Consider the following 15,539-nt stretch of genomic DNA (forward strand, 5'->3'; position numbering starts at 1 on the left):
TGTGTGTAATATCGTCACTCTTGTTGAGATCAGTTGTTATGTAAATCATTTTACTGCAAAATCACAATTCTTCAAAGACGAATCACCAGCGCTCAGTGTTGGCTTAAAATAAAAACCGTATTTTTGGTGCCATCACAATTGTTGTTTGGTATTAAAACTCACAGTGAGTGTTTTGTTTGAATCTTATATGGTTATGAATTCTTATCGGGACAGTTTGTTTTGCAAGGGCTCTAGTGGTTGAAACAAATGTAACTAAGACGTTCTTTCAATGGTTGGTCTTAAAAGCAAAAACATAAAGTGTTGTTGCACGCCTTGAAGTTTTCAGTTAAGCAATATTGTCTTCTAAATTCTGTTTCATAATGTGGTTTCTGCATTTAACTTTCCCTGAAAAGAATTTTAATACCTCAGAATTCAGATCATTCGGTTTGTCAAATTTCTATTTCATAACAAAGATAACTTATTCACGCATTGTTGCTTTCCTCAAAACGTGATGTAATAAGGCATGTTTTAAAATGGTTTCCAAACACACTTATACAAACACACATATATATCTATACTGAATATTTTAGCTGTTTGAAGTCGGCTCGTTAGCTGAGTGGTCAAAACGCTTGGCTCACAATAGCGTGGTTTGTTTGCCTTGTTCGATACCCAGCGGCGCTACGGTGGGGCAAAACATTAACGATGCCTGCTCCTGTTGGGTGGACCTGGTGAACAATTCCTAATTAGGGCAATACGACAAGAAAAATCAAAAAAAAACGAATAAACACGGTGTGACAAGCGCAATTTGCACAAAGGCTTGCTCGATAACCGAAGAGAATTCATCGCCCAGATTAAGTCGTGCAAAGACTTTCCTCAGTCAGAGGATAAGGTTATCATTCCATGCTATAACAGCGGAAGTTGAAGCGTTTTGCTGATATACAACGCTATGCCTGAAAACCCAGACATTCGGGGAAACGTCTTTTAACAGCGTTTGTGCTCCCATTTCTCTGAAAGAGCGTAGAAAAAAACGACAAGCGCGAAACACGCTTGAAGTTTTGTCCTCACCATACTTCCGAGATGATAAACTTTTTTTTTGAAAAGAAAAAGTGAGAGAGAAAGATAGAGTAATGAATAAATTGACATCGTATTTATATAACATAAAAACACGATTGTCATAGCGTAAGTTTGATTGGAAATGAGTAATGCCAAAACATTGCCCTAGAATAATGTTTAGAACCCACTAGATAACTACAAGCTGATTAGATTAGATCCACTAAACAAAATCATTCAATCTCAAAGACCATTTGAGAACGATTACATTTAGGGGGTTGCGGTAAAGTACAGACACTGTCAGCACAGTGATTAATAACTAACAAAACTGTTAACTGTTGGGCAAACAACTTTCCTTGTACTAATAGGCCTGAAAGGGCAGCTAACGTGCGTTTGGCGTCCACGCCTGTTACATACAACAGTATGTTCCGTTATTTTGGGCTCAAAATTAAACTGAGCAAGAGAGCTTAAGCCGGTTTTTCAATCGCAATTCCCTCTTCAAAGCATCAAGCTACGCCTCACCAGGGAGCTATAGTGTAGTAGTAGGGGAAGACGAGGCAAAGCCGAACACAAGTTTCACAAGGTTTTGTTCTTGCTGAGCAAAATTAGCGCCGCGAAGGCAACTGCACACGCAGTAGTGAAGCAAAAAGTGTTTTGCAATCAACAATCTACTCTTTTTATTGATGAGCAGAGGGCCACGAACCAATAAAGGATCAGAACCAATGGTATAGCTTTGACGTTGGGAAATGATTGCATTATGGGTGATTTGTTAGTTCAGCCTAAGAGCCATTCGGGTTTGCTCCGGCTTGGTCTTGACTCTGCGTCTTTGCAAGTTGAAGTTATTAACTTCTACTCAAGTTCTACTGTACTGAAACAAACATAATCAAACATTGCTTTATCATCCAAGGTCAAATGGATGGTTAGCGACATGCCAAACAAAATTACTGTTCTTTAAATCCATTCAGTTAGGTTAAAACCCATTTTCATGTTGTCAGTAGCTAGATGAGGTCAGTAAGATTATTAGCACAAAAAGCAAGATGACAGGTAGGCCTAAAAGCCCCAAGGACCATGACATATTACGAATTCGTGAATTACCACTTCAATAACTGCCTTGTTGTTTGCAAGAAAAAGATGTTATATTGTGAGTAGCAAACTGTTCTACTTTTCAATACTTATGTAGGTGTATATGTATGGATGAACCTACTTACGCATGAATCGATATATTGATATTGGTCAAAACACCAGGGAATATTCGCTGTAATCTACCAATGGACAGTAGTGTCCACTGAAAACAGCACTCCACGTTATAGGCTACTTGCAAACTACGTCAGACAATAATATAATCATCGTTCTGATCCAACTGAACCTACAATTGCTTCTCTCGTAGTTTCTCTCTCGCGACAAAGGAATAGACAAGGATCTGCTAAAAAGGAAAAAGCACTATAGGAGCGCTACAAAGAGCTTTAGCGGGTAGGCCAACGTCGCTTAACAAATTGAGAAAAGACGAAGATCGATTTTTTGCACACAATGCAACCCTTGGCCAAGCTAATCAAATGAAAACATTTATTGCAGTGCTAACTTTATTTTTAATCATGTGTTATCTGCATTTTTACATATGCTGAACATGTCATAGAAGTAGGCTATAATGCACAGGATATCGCGCGTATACCACGCACGTTCTTTAGGTTTCTTTATTGAAAAACCAGCGACCTTAACGCGAGTATACCGTAAATCAATTTATGTTCCTGAAATATTAATCCCACAATTTGTGACTGTGTCAGTGGTTACATTACTAAACGTCCACTTAACTATGCATATAAGGAGGACATACAATCGGAACTACATAACTATGGGCAAAAATAAGTCGCTTAAATTTGAAATTTTTTGTTTGTTTTATTATGACGTATAGTATTTTATTATTACATATGTTTGCGCTCGGCTCGTGTACTCACGAATGTTAAAGGTCATCACAACCTTTGTTCATACATCCCATATCTCCAGAGAGTGGCCATTTTTTCTAATGCGCATGCTGAACATTTATGCCACAGGTTATGCTGTAGGTTAAGGCCAGCACATGAGGTTTACAAGTAAGAAGTAATAAGCAGACAATTCAGAATGAGTTCTCCGATGTAAGCTAATTACTCGTGCATAAAGATTGCACAAGGTACTTATATAATGCAAGTTAAGTCATTTACAATGGAGAAAAAAGCAAACTAGATATTGTGAGGTAAGTGGGCGTCACATTAATCATTGCAGATAGGTTATAGCTCCGGTATATCATATGTTGCTTGCGTGCGTTAGACTCGGGTGTATAACCAGCATACATTTAAAGTGCAGTCCTACCCAACACAAGGGATAAGGTAAGACTGGATTTAGAAAAACGTACACATGATTTCTGTTATACCAGACATTGGTGAATAAGATTCCATATAATAACATACTAGCACCATAAAATACGCTATGATGCGGTAAATGTACTCTTTGCACAAAACACAACTTTTTGCAAGTTGTACGTGAAGTTGCGAAGTTTTCAACAATATCCCTCTCCTGCAGTGCTATTACCGTGAACGTAATGGCCCCGCACAACGGCGGAAAAAAGAGGAGGAAGCGCCCGAATGAAAACGCGCTTCGTTTCGACAGAACTTTCTCTTTTCTCTCATTATATCTCCCCACCTTCAATAATTTGGCGGGATGTCTTTTAATAAACGTATAATTACAATTTTTCAATCATCGCTTGAAGATTTTTGTAATAAGTTAAGCCTAACATTTCTTAACTAGATGACTAATATCTCTTAATGAGATGACTAGATGATGTTATAAAATGAGCTTGGTACAATTTCCGACCATCTTTTTGGAAAAAATTAAAACATTATTTTGTTTTGTAAGTCAAAAGTAGTTTCATAAATAGAAGGTTTTTTGTAGTGTAGTGCAGGTGTATCGCAAGGATCCAGTAAGATTTGCAATTTGTTAATTTAGCCTAAGAGCTTTCCATGTCTAATCGGCTTGGGCTTGGCTCTGGATATGAACCACCCGAAGGTTGACTTTTGCCATCATCGCCTCCATCAGTTTGCGTTGAAAGTCCAATATGTTATTCAACATGAAATAAATGATTAGCCACACGCCAAAAGAAATTACTCTATTCCATTTCATATGGAACTCATTTTCATACTGTCAATATCTCGATCAGGACTGGATGAATATAGACCAAAAGGGCAACAGAACAGATGGACTCAAAACCCCAAAGGACCTTATAATACAGCACGAACACGTATATTTTAATCAACGTTGATATCGATTTTGTCATCTGAAAGAAAAAGATTTAATACTGCAAAGATAGAAAATCGTTTTATCCATGAAATGCTCTGTCATATCCTATAAAGCTAATCAATATAGATCGTAACACCAGAGAGTATTCGCTATACGTTAACAATGGACGGTAGTGTCCACTCAAATGTATAGCTACTTTCACTACATCGTACCACTGTTTTAAAACTGCGTGTTGTTTCAAACGTTGAAATAATACCACATCAATTATACCTAGTACATACCGAGCGGTAACATTGGTGGGACAAATTTCTTTCACATACCATTGAAGTATCTGCTTTTGTATAGTGGTCCTAAGCAAAACAAGAATACCCAAAGTGTCCAGCCAATAACTTCATGTTTGTAACGTAGAACTTATTCTGCTGTAGTAGTGCAATATTTTAAATAATAATGGGAAAAAGTTTTTCCAGTTTGAAATGCTGCAAGTGTAGCACTGGAAATCTTGTTGAAGAAGATCCTTACGAAATGCCAACAGGAGGAACCCCTGGTAAGCTTACTTTTAGAACCAGCCAAAGAAATGTTATTTAGGGTTTTGTTTTGTTCATATGTAATGGCACGGGTTGTATTTTTTTTTTATAAAATAAAGATTTGATGAGGAACTAAAAATGCTAAAACGTCTGTGCTTAAAATTATAATGAACGGAAGTAATTAGGAAAAACAATAAATTTGGGCCTTTTCTAAAATGCCTGGAGCTTGGCCTTGGCACGGCCTTTTCTGGAATACCTTGAACTAAACTCTTTATCCATACAAGCGGTTTTCCACACATTTTCATGTGTTAGGCGAAACAATTGCAGTGAGTTGGAGTACAACCGGCAATAAAATATGTCCTTTCTGTCCATTAAAATTGAATCATGATAGGTATGAAATTACCTAATTAATACCAGTATTTCAACTTAGAAAAACTTACGTCCATGAGGCTAAGACGTCGAAGCGTAGAAGAAAATGTCACAAATATTGGAGCTACGAAAGAATCTCACCAGAAAGCTTCGTGTGGCCAGCATTGGAATGAGAGCAACAGTTTTCAATTTGAAGAATCAAGTAAGCTTTGAGCAACAATGACACGATATTTGCAAGGCTAAAATATTAAGTTAGTTTCAATAATGTTTTAGTAATAATAGTTAATAACGAAATAGGCCTAAAAAGCATTTTCAAAAGTTAACAGTCTTGTTGGTTTTAATTACCTACGTATTAAAGGTTCCACGACAATTAACCGTGGGCAATTGACCGCGAACAAACTAACCGGGTACAACTGACCGTGACGTAAATTGACTGCGAACAAACTAACCGTGACGTAAATTTACCTAGACCTAGAACCAACTGACCGGAATGAAAATTGACCGGGAGGTAAATTGACCGTGCAAGTGCTGAATTATTGTGTTTAAGTTGATGGTAGTATAGGCCTATGATATGTAAAGTAAATATTTGTTTGTAAATATTTCCTTTTTTTAACAAAATTTATTTTTATTTCAATACAAATTGAAACATTTATTTAAATAAACAAAAATACTTCCGGAAATACGAGTAATACATTAAAAGAAATTCGCTGCAAAACACATATGACACTACACTACTACACATTTGATCGTCGGCCAATTCGTTGCCGATCAGTTGATGAAGACCAATTGTCGCCGGTTAATTTAATCGCCGGCCAATTTGTTGCCGGTCAGTTGATCACAACCAATTGTCGCCGGTTAATTTGTTCACGGTCAATTGACGTGATCCCGTATTAAATTTGTTACAAATATGTTTGCTGCATTTTTCAGTATACGAAACTATGGAAGGAATTGCAAATGAACATCTATCAAATCCCAACGTCGCGTGAGTGGGAGTAATGACATAATATATTTATATTATCTAAATTATAAAATCTGAAAAAAGTGGTAAATCATAAGTAGTAGATGACGTAATAACGTTCGATCATTATCGTTAAAAAGTGAATGTTATTACATAATAGTTGTGCATCGACAAAATGGCTGTTTCTTTGAGGAACATTTTGGCCGTTGGGTTGATTTTCAAATCGAATTTAACTTCTTTATTTTTGTAGAGGGTATCATGGAAAAATTAACCGAGAAGAAGCTGAGAGGAGATTACTTGGACCAGATAACCTAAACTATTCCTTTTTAATAAGAGAAAATAAAGACAATACTGCAAAATACGTCTTGTCAGGTAAAATAACTTGACACTGTGAACACAAAACCAACAAAGAGTCTAAACTGCATAAAATAAAATTTGCTTATCGATTCTTAGTTCGATTAAACTCAAACCAAGATGGTGTACATCATCAAAGAATCATGCAAAATGCCAACGGAAGTTACGGTCTCCATCAGAGTGAAAAGTCTTTCGCATATTTGGAAGAACTTGTAGAATTTTATCAAAAAAATCAAAGCGATTGGTATATACGACTAAGTACTCCTTGCGTACCTGCCCAGGTGAGCGCTGTACACTAATGCGATTATCAGATAACACAAGTTCTGTGACCGCAATATTTAATTACAATAATAAGTCTTGCTACTGGGTATACGATATCCAACCTTTTCTTGCTTTAAGGGACAGCCAACTTGCTCCGGATTTTTTTGTGTTCTCGACAAATGGGAAATCGAACGAAAAAGGCTTGACTTCTTGTCTCAGCCAGAAACATTTATGCGCTTCAAAGAGTATAATGCAAAATGGTCAAAAAGTTTTGATTTGGCAGTTAGACAAATCAATGAAGGCAAGTTTGTTTTTGTTGTTCTTTTTAAAACCTGTTAAGTATACATCAAATGTTGCAGTTTTATCGAAAAAAAGACAACATTTTCCGCTTTCAGGGATGATAAGCAAAGATGAGTTTCACCACGAAATAAAGACCATGAAAACGATTCAGCACGCCAATGTTGTTCAAGTATATGGATTTTGCACTATGGAACAACCGTATTGCATAGTTACAGAATATTTGCCGTACCTGGATCTAAAAGAATATTTGATCTCGGGTGAATACAGTCAAACACGAAATTATTTTGAAACATGAAAATTTATGGTCTGTTTTATGCAAGAAATTCAATGTACTTGAAAACCGATCACATAAGTTTATTTATGCTCGCCGTTTTACCAGAGTAATGTGAGATTCGTATTTTTTGTTTATTTTGTATTTTTGTCAACTAAAATTGCATAGAAAAAGGGTGTGATCTACCAGCAGAAGATCTTTTATACATGGGTGCACAAGTCGCCTGTGGAATGTCTTACCTTGAAAACCACAAAATTGTTTACGGAAAACTTGCAGCACGCAATATCGCAGTAGGCGACGACAACATATGCAAAATCGCTGATGTGGGACTTAACAAGCTGAGCAGGGTAATATTCATTTATCGGATGAAGTTGGTTACCGGCTCGCTGCTAGTTACTTGCTCAAAACTCGTTAGTTACAAATTGCCTGGTTTTATGTTCAGTTGTACTTATTTGCTCATAAAATTGGTTACTTGCTACTTATCTATTTCTTTGTAGCTTAACGTCGCTACCGAAGGTTTACAAGTTATATCTAAGTTAACCTACAATTAGCTGTGCCTTGGGAGATGGGGTTTAGTATTGGTTATTGATTACGCCATGAAATTTATGTAAACTTAAGAATATAATGTTGAAATTCAACTTAAATTACTTTTATACCTTAATTGGCTAAACAAAGCGTGTTAATGCAGGAAGCCCAACCAAGAAAAATAACAGATGCTCACTGTCCTGATAAATGGAAGGCTCCCGAAGCCTATCGCAAAAATAGATTTACTTCACAGTCTGATGTCTGGTCTTTTGGTATCTTGCTGATGGAAATCATTACAAAAGGAGACGAACCCTACCTAGGTAAGCTAATTTTAACCTTCACTGTTTCAAAAGACCTGTTAAAAAGTTGATACGGAAATGATTAGTTAATAAAAATGTTTAAATATTTATAACTCATCCTTAAGAAATTTTATTTGGTGAAACATGTTGCATTTCACAGGCTACACAGACATTGGACTACTCCACAAGGATATAGAAAATGGACACCGCATGGATCGACCAGAAGATTGCCCTAGTGCTTTGTACGACATCATGCTGGAGTGCTGGGATGTTAATCCGCAAACTCGACCTTCTTTCGCTGACGTATATCTGAAGCTGAAAAACCGTTACATGACACATGACAATTGCTTTCCATCTCCTCCTCCTTATACTAATTTGCCAAATTCTAATTCCTACGAAAATAATCTTCTACCGCCACCATTTACAGATTAAGAAATATTTTAATGCCAGATCCCATCGTCTGCTCGTATTGTTTGTGATGTTAATGTTTAAAATGTTTTCTGTTAATGTATAAAATACCAGTTGATGTTTGCCATGTGACGACAATTAATATTTTCCTATACGCTACCAATTTATGTTTTGTATGCCGTTTAGGGAAATGGAATTACACATAGCATTTTGTAAGATAGAGATTATGGAGAGTTTAACTTTATGACTTATGTAAAGCATTTAAATAAGCGGCAAAGAAGACTTCGAGTCTCTCGTTTTCGGTGAAGAGAAGCGAAAACGTAAAGGAATTGAAAGGTGCTGGCTTCAATCCGACAAAATACCTGGTTGTAGATTCGGATCACGCCAGTTGGGTTGAACTTAAGCTCTAAGCTTGCCTTGCTCTAAACCTGTAGACATTAGGTAAAAAATGTGTGAGGTATCGTCCGATCAGTGAACCGGAATGAGTCTATAGTTAACGGTTTCGTAAGTAGGTAAGATTGGGGGCACAATTGGAAAAAAACAGACTTTTTGGAGTAGCAACTTTAAGTGAAATTCAATGAATCCCGATTTTTAACGAATGACCGAACCCAATAGTAGGTAAAAACTGAACGCATAAAATAAAAAAATTGGAAACTGACTGAAATACTACAAAGGTGGGAGGTCTTATCTCGGCGTCAGTTCCCTGTTGATCGTGCTTGAGTGCTTTTGTCTTGCTTTGTAGGCAATTTAACTTAGGTCCTCTTTTACATTTTATGTAGCCTACGCCTACAAGCGAGAATCCGTTTGTTTGTTGTTGAATACAACGCAATTCAAAGCTCAGTGTTGACAATACAATACAAGCCCAGTTTACTTTGAAGCAAGTCACGCTACCAAATTTGAAACTCACACTGGTGACCCCGGAAACTCAGAGCTTTTACAGGTTATTATTGAAAAGTGCTCTGCGTGAATAAAATAGTCTTACTTTGAAAATAGTCATTGCGACATATTGCGACAACTTAATAGATTTACTCGCGCGGAAGTTTCTTTTCTTTTCTTTACTCACTCTTACAAGTGATTGCAAAACATTCAGTACGTTGCGACCAAGAGTTCACGGTTTTTGCTGTAATTGAATGAATTATATTTATATTACCATTTCATCTAATTTCTGCTCTTGTCGTTAATGCTTTGCCGGAAAGCATTACCACGATACGCCACTGCTCCACTGAGTACGGAACACGGAACGCAATCTACATTTATTGCGAGTCCAGGGCTCGAATAACGAGTCGAGTAAATTATAGCTGTAGAATATACCGTGCTATCATGTAGGATTAAGATCACATCTGAAAAACAAGGTCCTTTCATTAATAATAAAGGCAATATACCGATGCAGATCAGATCAATATGCGAACCGTATGACCCCCACTTTAGTGAGGGCACTTTAGTGACGGATATCCTATTACTATAAACACAACTTTCTTTGTTTAGGGATATCACCTCCATTTTATTGTCCGTATTGTTCGGTTTGTTTTTAAAACCTTCGTAACGAAATGACTACAACTAACAAGATGTAGGTTATTGTAACCCACGGTAAGTCGTAGTACTAAAGTTGGTGCAAAAAGTCTCAGTTATTTTTAATCGCAGGTAGATTGTAACGACGATTACAGTAAATGTTATTAGAAAACCGGAAAGGAATAACTCGCAAGGTTATAAGTTTTCAACAGAATAAAAAGCGTTCTAGCAAATTAAACTTAAATTCACAAAAAATACAGTTACTGCTAAATTGAATATAACTGAAAACAGGTTACATTTTTATACCAAGCTCAACCGCACCACGTAATGAACACTTAGGTATACTCCGTTCTTTGTAAGGTATCTTCGAACGAAAAATGTTGTGGTTCTAGGCTACTTATATTATAGCTGCAGTCACAAAATTAACTTTATAATTCTTAACGTAGCGTTGTAAGCCATTCACCATGAGTTAGGAAAGCAAATGCATCAAGTCTGGGACCGTGAACTATTAACGGATATGACGCAAAAAGTTACTTGAGGCGAAAAACGGGATGAATGCCTGCATGAGGAATATTTTAGATAGGTTTCGGCGTTGTCTTTGCAATTCCAGCGACGACAGTGATGACGTAACAACCCATCACAACGCAGCAAATGTTCATGAGAACACTTTTGCAGACTTCAGTGTGTCAGGTAAGACTATATATGCTGTATTATTTGTACCAGCATCTGCTTATCCGCAAATATTTTCAACCTTCCCTGGGTAAAAAAGCCTTATCCTTTAAAGTAAGTTAGTAAATTCACAGGTATATGCAAGTGAAAAATGTTACTATATATTGTATATATATAATACGGTATATATTGTAATTATACGTCCAATATCTTTTAATTAGAATTCGATGACGATGAAATATTTGATAACATAGAGGGGAAAAATGATGAAGTTTACGTTGCTCTTTACGATTTCTCTGCCTTGCAAAATGGCGACCTATCATTTAGTCAAGGCAAGTTGTTTTTGAGAATCCAAAATCTGCTATTGTCAAGTTAGTTGTTGAAGAAAACAAATTTTAGTTATCGCAGAATAATCGTTCTTCTGCTGTAGAAGAAATAATTTTTAATTCAGATTACAAGTTAATTTTCTTTAACCTGTGACGTACCTGTCAGCCTGGTAGTCTTATGATGGCCCTTGGACCAAAGTTTGTTGTATAGGTGATAAATTCAAACTAATATCGGACCAGGTGGTTGATGGATGGTTGAAAGTTTCTAAACTATGCTCAGATAGACCCGAGTTAGAAGGCTACGTACCAAAAACTTACATCGCCAAAATCGACTCTCCAGACACTTACTCGTGAGCTTGACAGATTAATTATTGGAATAAAAAATTAGTGCTCGGAGTAAAATGATGTTTTGATATTTTTATGTTGTGTTTGGTGACGGATTTTTAAAATAACTTGTGTTATAAGTGCACCTTATTTTGCAAGTGCACCTTCAGTATTTTATTAATTGCCAAATTGATTTCTGCAAGGGCCGCAAGTAGAATATCAAGCAAAAAGCTTTTCAGTTTTCTTTACACTAGGTGTTATCATGGAGCAATCTCGAGAAGTGACGTAAATAGACTACTACTCTCGTCCAGTAATCTCAACGGAGCTTTCCTTATGAGGAAAAGCAGAAAAGGAAACGACCAGTACGTTCTATCAGGTACAAAATTGCACATTCTGCATCAAGAAATTCCTGCAGTGACTTTGTGCTAGAACGCCCACACTGATCATACGTACGTGACACTCATTTTGACATCAATAGAATATGACTTATGGTTGCATACTTCATTAACGTTATTTCGCCAACCAATAAAATCGGGAGTTGCCTAAATGCATAAAATTAAAAAACAAATAACAAACTTTAAAAATGATGTTTAAATTTTCAGTTCGAGAAACGTCCAGCAATCCACAGCTAAAACACTACCGCGTTGAACTTTCCAGCGAAGGAGAATATCATTTGACAGAAAGCAATAATAAGTTCAGAACGCTGTCAACTTTTGTGCAGCATTATCAGTCCGAAGAACAATCTGAACTACCCATTCGACTGACTTCAACTTGCTCTAAAGTTTGTATACATAAACTACTTTTAACTTTGCTGTTTAAAACGTAACTTTTTATAAACGTATACCTTGTCAAGTAAAGCCTTAATTTTTTAGTTTGTAACCAAAAGTTATGGATTGAAATAAGAACGTTATTAGATTTATAAAATTTTAAAATCTTATTTGACTGACGTCATCTATATGTTTAGGATGAAAAGCCACAGACGTATGGATTATCACGTGACCTTGCAAGCAAGTGGGAATTAGATGAAAAGTTTTTGAGCTTTGGGGGTATATTTGGTCGGGGACAATTCGGAAAAGTGTACCGCGGGAAATGGAAAGACACCTTCGAAGTCGCTGTCAAAGCTTTGAAAACAGGCATAACCAAGATTTAGCCTAGATAAAATAAGTATTGGACGGTATATACCTATGGTTCGTAACGAAAATCTGAACTTGCTCTCCCGTTGAGGCAACTTTTTAGTTTATAGTAAAGTCCATTTTTAGGCTAAATTTTTTAGTAACAGTGTTGTAAGAAAAGAAATGTTTATTAATGCTATAGCTACGGTTTGGTATCGTTAAGATTTCTTATCAGAATTATTTATCATCGTAACTTTTAGAGGAAATGGACCGGGCAGATTTTCTTAACGAAGCGGAAGTCATGAAACAACTACATCATCCGAAACTGGTCATGCTTTACGGAGTTTGCACGAAGTCACAGCCATTTTACATAGTCACTGAGTTCATGCGTCACGGCAGTCTGAAAGATTTTCTTACCATTGGTAACATCAAACCACTTGCTTTTCTATAAATGATAAGTTTTCAAAATAACTTCTCAATTAAACAACAAATTTTACAAATAATTTTAAAACTTTGTAAATCTAATGCATAATGCTTCTAATGTTGACTTTTATTATAAATGTAAAAATTACTAGAACAAGGAGCTTGGAACTTTTTTTATGTTTCTGTACAATGCAGGTGAAGGGAAACAGTTAAACACTTTTGCCTTAATAAACTTGGGCGCACAAGTAGCAGAAGGTATGTCGTACCTTGAAAGCAGAAAATTTGTCCACAGAGATTTAGCTGCCCGCAATGTTCTGGTTGGAGAAAATAGAAATTGTAAAATTGCCGATTTTGGGCTTGCAAGATTAACACAGGTGAAGTTTCATTGAACGTTTTCTTTTTCTCACTAAATGTGGGCATGGAACTTTTAAATTGTCTTACATAATAGAGGAATGCTTTTTTTCGGCTTGTATTCAATCAAGATTTTGATTTTTCAACAAAAGTGTTGTTTTTGTTATTGTTAAGTATTTAAACCTAAATTTAAACTTGAAGGACAACAAATACTTGCCGAGGAATTCAGATACTTCAATAAAGCTTCCGGTAAAATGGACTGCACCTGAAGCCTATTTCAAAGAGATTTATACAATCAAATCCGACGTATGGTCATTCGGTATTTTGCTGACAGAAATAATAAGCAAAGGCGAAAGACCTTTTAGAGGTATAGTTTGTTGTAACTGGATATTTATTTGTATACATCTAGGCAATAGGCCCATATTACTTGGCAATACTTTTAGAATACGAACCAGTAACATTCCATTGATAACATATAGGCCATCTGTTACTGATTTCTTAACAATAATTTGATATCTTAAAACGGTTTCTTGTTTCAATGTATTAAAACAGACAAAGACGGAGAAGAATTACAACAGGAATTGCGAGCCGGTTATCGAATGCCAAAGGCTGAAGAGTGCCCCAACGAATTACACGTCATCATGACAGACTGCTGGAAACGAGAACCCGAGGAACGGCCGTCGTTCGAGGAGCTCCAAGGAAGATTAGAGGAATTTGAAGAAATGGACGACCTTGAAGAGGATTCTAGCAACTCTTACCCTTATGACACTTGAAAGGTTACAAAACTTTAAGTGATCTGTTACGAAAACTGCTTTTAAAAGTTATTTGTGATTTACTTCAACACTTATGACAATTGAAATCGATTTAGCAACTTTGGCCTTGTCATACTTTTAACTTGAAACCATTTCTGTATACACTTAACATAATGCTGTGATTTTATATAATCCTTTGCACTACAGGCATTTAAAATAAATAAAGTAAAACTTAAATTTATTGCCGCTTTGTGTTACCAATTAAGATTTGTTGAAAGTATCCATTGCAAAAAAATAATAAACTGTTTGGATCATTTCCTGGTATATGTTCATTAAAGATGTCTGCAAACTTACTAGTAGTAACATGTGTACGACGTCATAAGTGTACATGGTCTGTAGTAACATGACATTGCCAATAAATGTAGCTTGTTTAAATCTGAAGGAAAGCAAAGTAAATGTGAAGTTCTGTTATTTCCCTTTGGGCTAAAATAGGCGTTTGCTCGATTTGAACATCCATTAGTAAACACGTAGCTAAAAATTGCTTCAGCAGAACAAAATTAGCCGACATGCAAGTGACGTCATTCCCTGCTGCTTTTTAGCGACTTGCAGCTAGGTAAAAGGACTGCGAGAGATGAAAGTCTGCATAAAAGTTTAAATAGATGTGAACGCTTTATCTTTTGCAGCTAAACACGCATCAAAGAATCATATAAGAATGTCGAATGTCGTTGATATAGTGTTTTTGCTTATCGCAGCAGTACTGTATGCCATGTTTGGGGTGCTCAAACAATCAAAGAGGTTACACTGATAACTTAGTAGGTTGATTAAGGAAAGTTGAAGCCCTGAAAGCCTAACAGTTGGACATGGCTAGCGCAGCATTAAACTTCATATCAATGTCTAACTCAAGCAAAATTTATTTATTTTTTAAAATGTACTTAAAAAATCGCGTTAAATCATTGTTAAAATTGCACTAATTTTTTAACTTTCAGGCAGGTTTAACCCTATCCATACCGGGCTCGCGACTTTACTATTTTAACTAGGTGTGGCCGACACTGCACACACATTTTCAGTCGTTAATTACTCGAAAACTATACGTCGTAAACTGATCGGATTTGTACAGGTTAGTAGCAAAAACATCTGGCTTCCTGTATACATCATAATTGTAAAACTAAAGATAGTGAATTTAGTGTAAATTAAGTATTTCTAAAAGTGATACATTTCTAGAAATTTTTCTTGTTACGCCGCGCCCCCGCTGTGCGGAAAACCTGCTGACCGCGAGAATAGAACGCAAGAGAATAGTTAGTCGAGTTAGTGGTGCGTAAATGAGTAAACGAAAACAACACGCTTCCATGCGGAGAGAGAGCAAAATTATGAAAATATGACAATATCTCAAAAATGACAAAATCCAACTTTATAAATCAAACATGGACAGATAGCTGAACATTTTTTAGGAAAAATCACCAAATTTCAAGTTTCTACAGCAAACAATGCAACTGTACGCAACGTTTTGC

The 15,539-nt window shown here is 36.2% G+C and overlaps 2 protein-coding genes across 3 annotated transcripts; both read left to right on the top strand.

The window, feature by feature from the left end:
- Window positions 1-4,657: 4,657 nt before the first annotated feature.
- Window positions 4,658-8,724, top strand: LOC143453467 (tyrosine-protein kinase SRK2-like). Of its 2 annotated transcripts, none has more exons than XM_076954812.1 (10): window positions 4,658-4,840; window positions 5,251-5,391; window positions 6,117-6,171; window positions 6,398-6,519; window positions 6,601-6,782; window positions 6,907-7,063; window positions 7,158-7,319; window positions 7,502-7,680; window positions 8,022-8,178; window positions 8,318-8,724. In XM_076954812.1, the coding sequence occupies exons 1-10, from the start codon at window positions 4,744-4,746 to the stop codon at window positions 8,587-8,589; spliced, it is 1,524 nt and encodes a 507-aa protein (XP_076810927.1). In that variant the 5' UTR covers window positions 4,658-4,743; the 3' UTR covers window positions 8,590-8,724. The 2 variants fall into 2 exon arrangements, with proteins under 2 accessions (XP_076810927.1, XP_076810926.1); XM_076954811.1 differs by having other exon boundaries at window positions 4,660-4,840; window positions 6,901-7,063.
- Window positions 8,725-10,524: 1,800 nt separating this feature from the next.
- Window positions 10,525-14,347, top strand: LOC143453466 (tyrosine-protein kinase FRK-like). The gene is made up of 10 exons (XM_076954810.1): window positions 10,525-10,764; window positions 10,965-11,075; window positions 11,281-11,419; window positions 11,648-11,769; window positions 11,996-12,174; window positions 12,358-12,526; window positions 12,766-12,927; window positions 13,124-13,302; window positions 13,481-13,646; window positions 13,832-14,347. The coding sequence occupies exons 1-10, from the start codon at window positions 10,626-10,628 to the stop codon at window positions 14,050-14,052; spliced, it is 1,587 nt and encodes a 528-aa protein (XP_076810925.1). The 5' UTR covers window positions 10,525-10,625; the 3' UTR covers window positions 14,053-14,347.
- The last annotated feature ends 1,192 nt before the right edge of the window (window positions 14,348-15,539 follow it).

This window comes from Clavelina lepadiformis, chromosome 4, assembly GCF_947623445.1.
Source record: "Clavelina lepadiformis chromosome 4, kaClaLepa1.1, whole genome shotgun sequence".
Classification (NCBI taxonomy): domain Eukaryota; kingdom Metazoa; phylum Chordata; class Ascidiacea; order Aplousobranchia; family Clavelinidae; genus Clavelina; species Clavelina lepadiformis.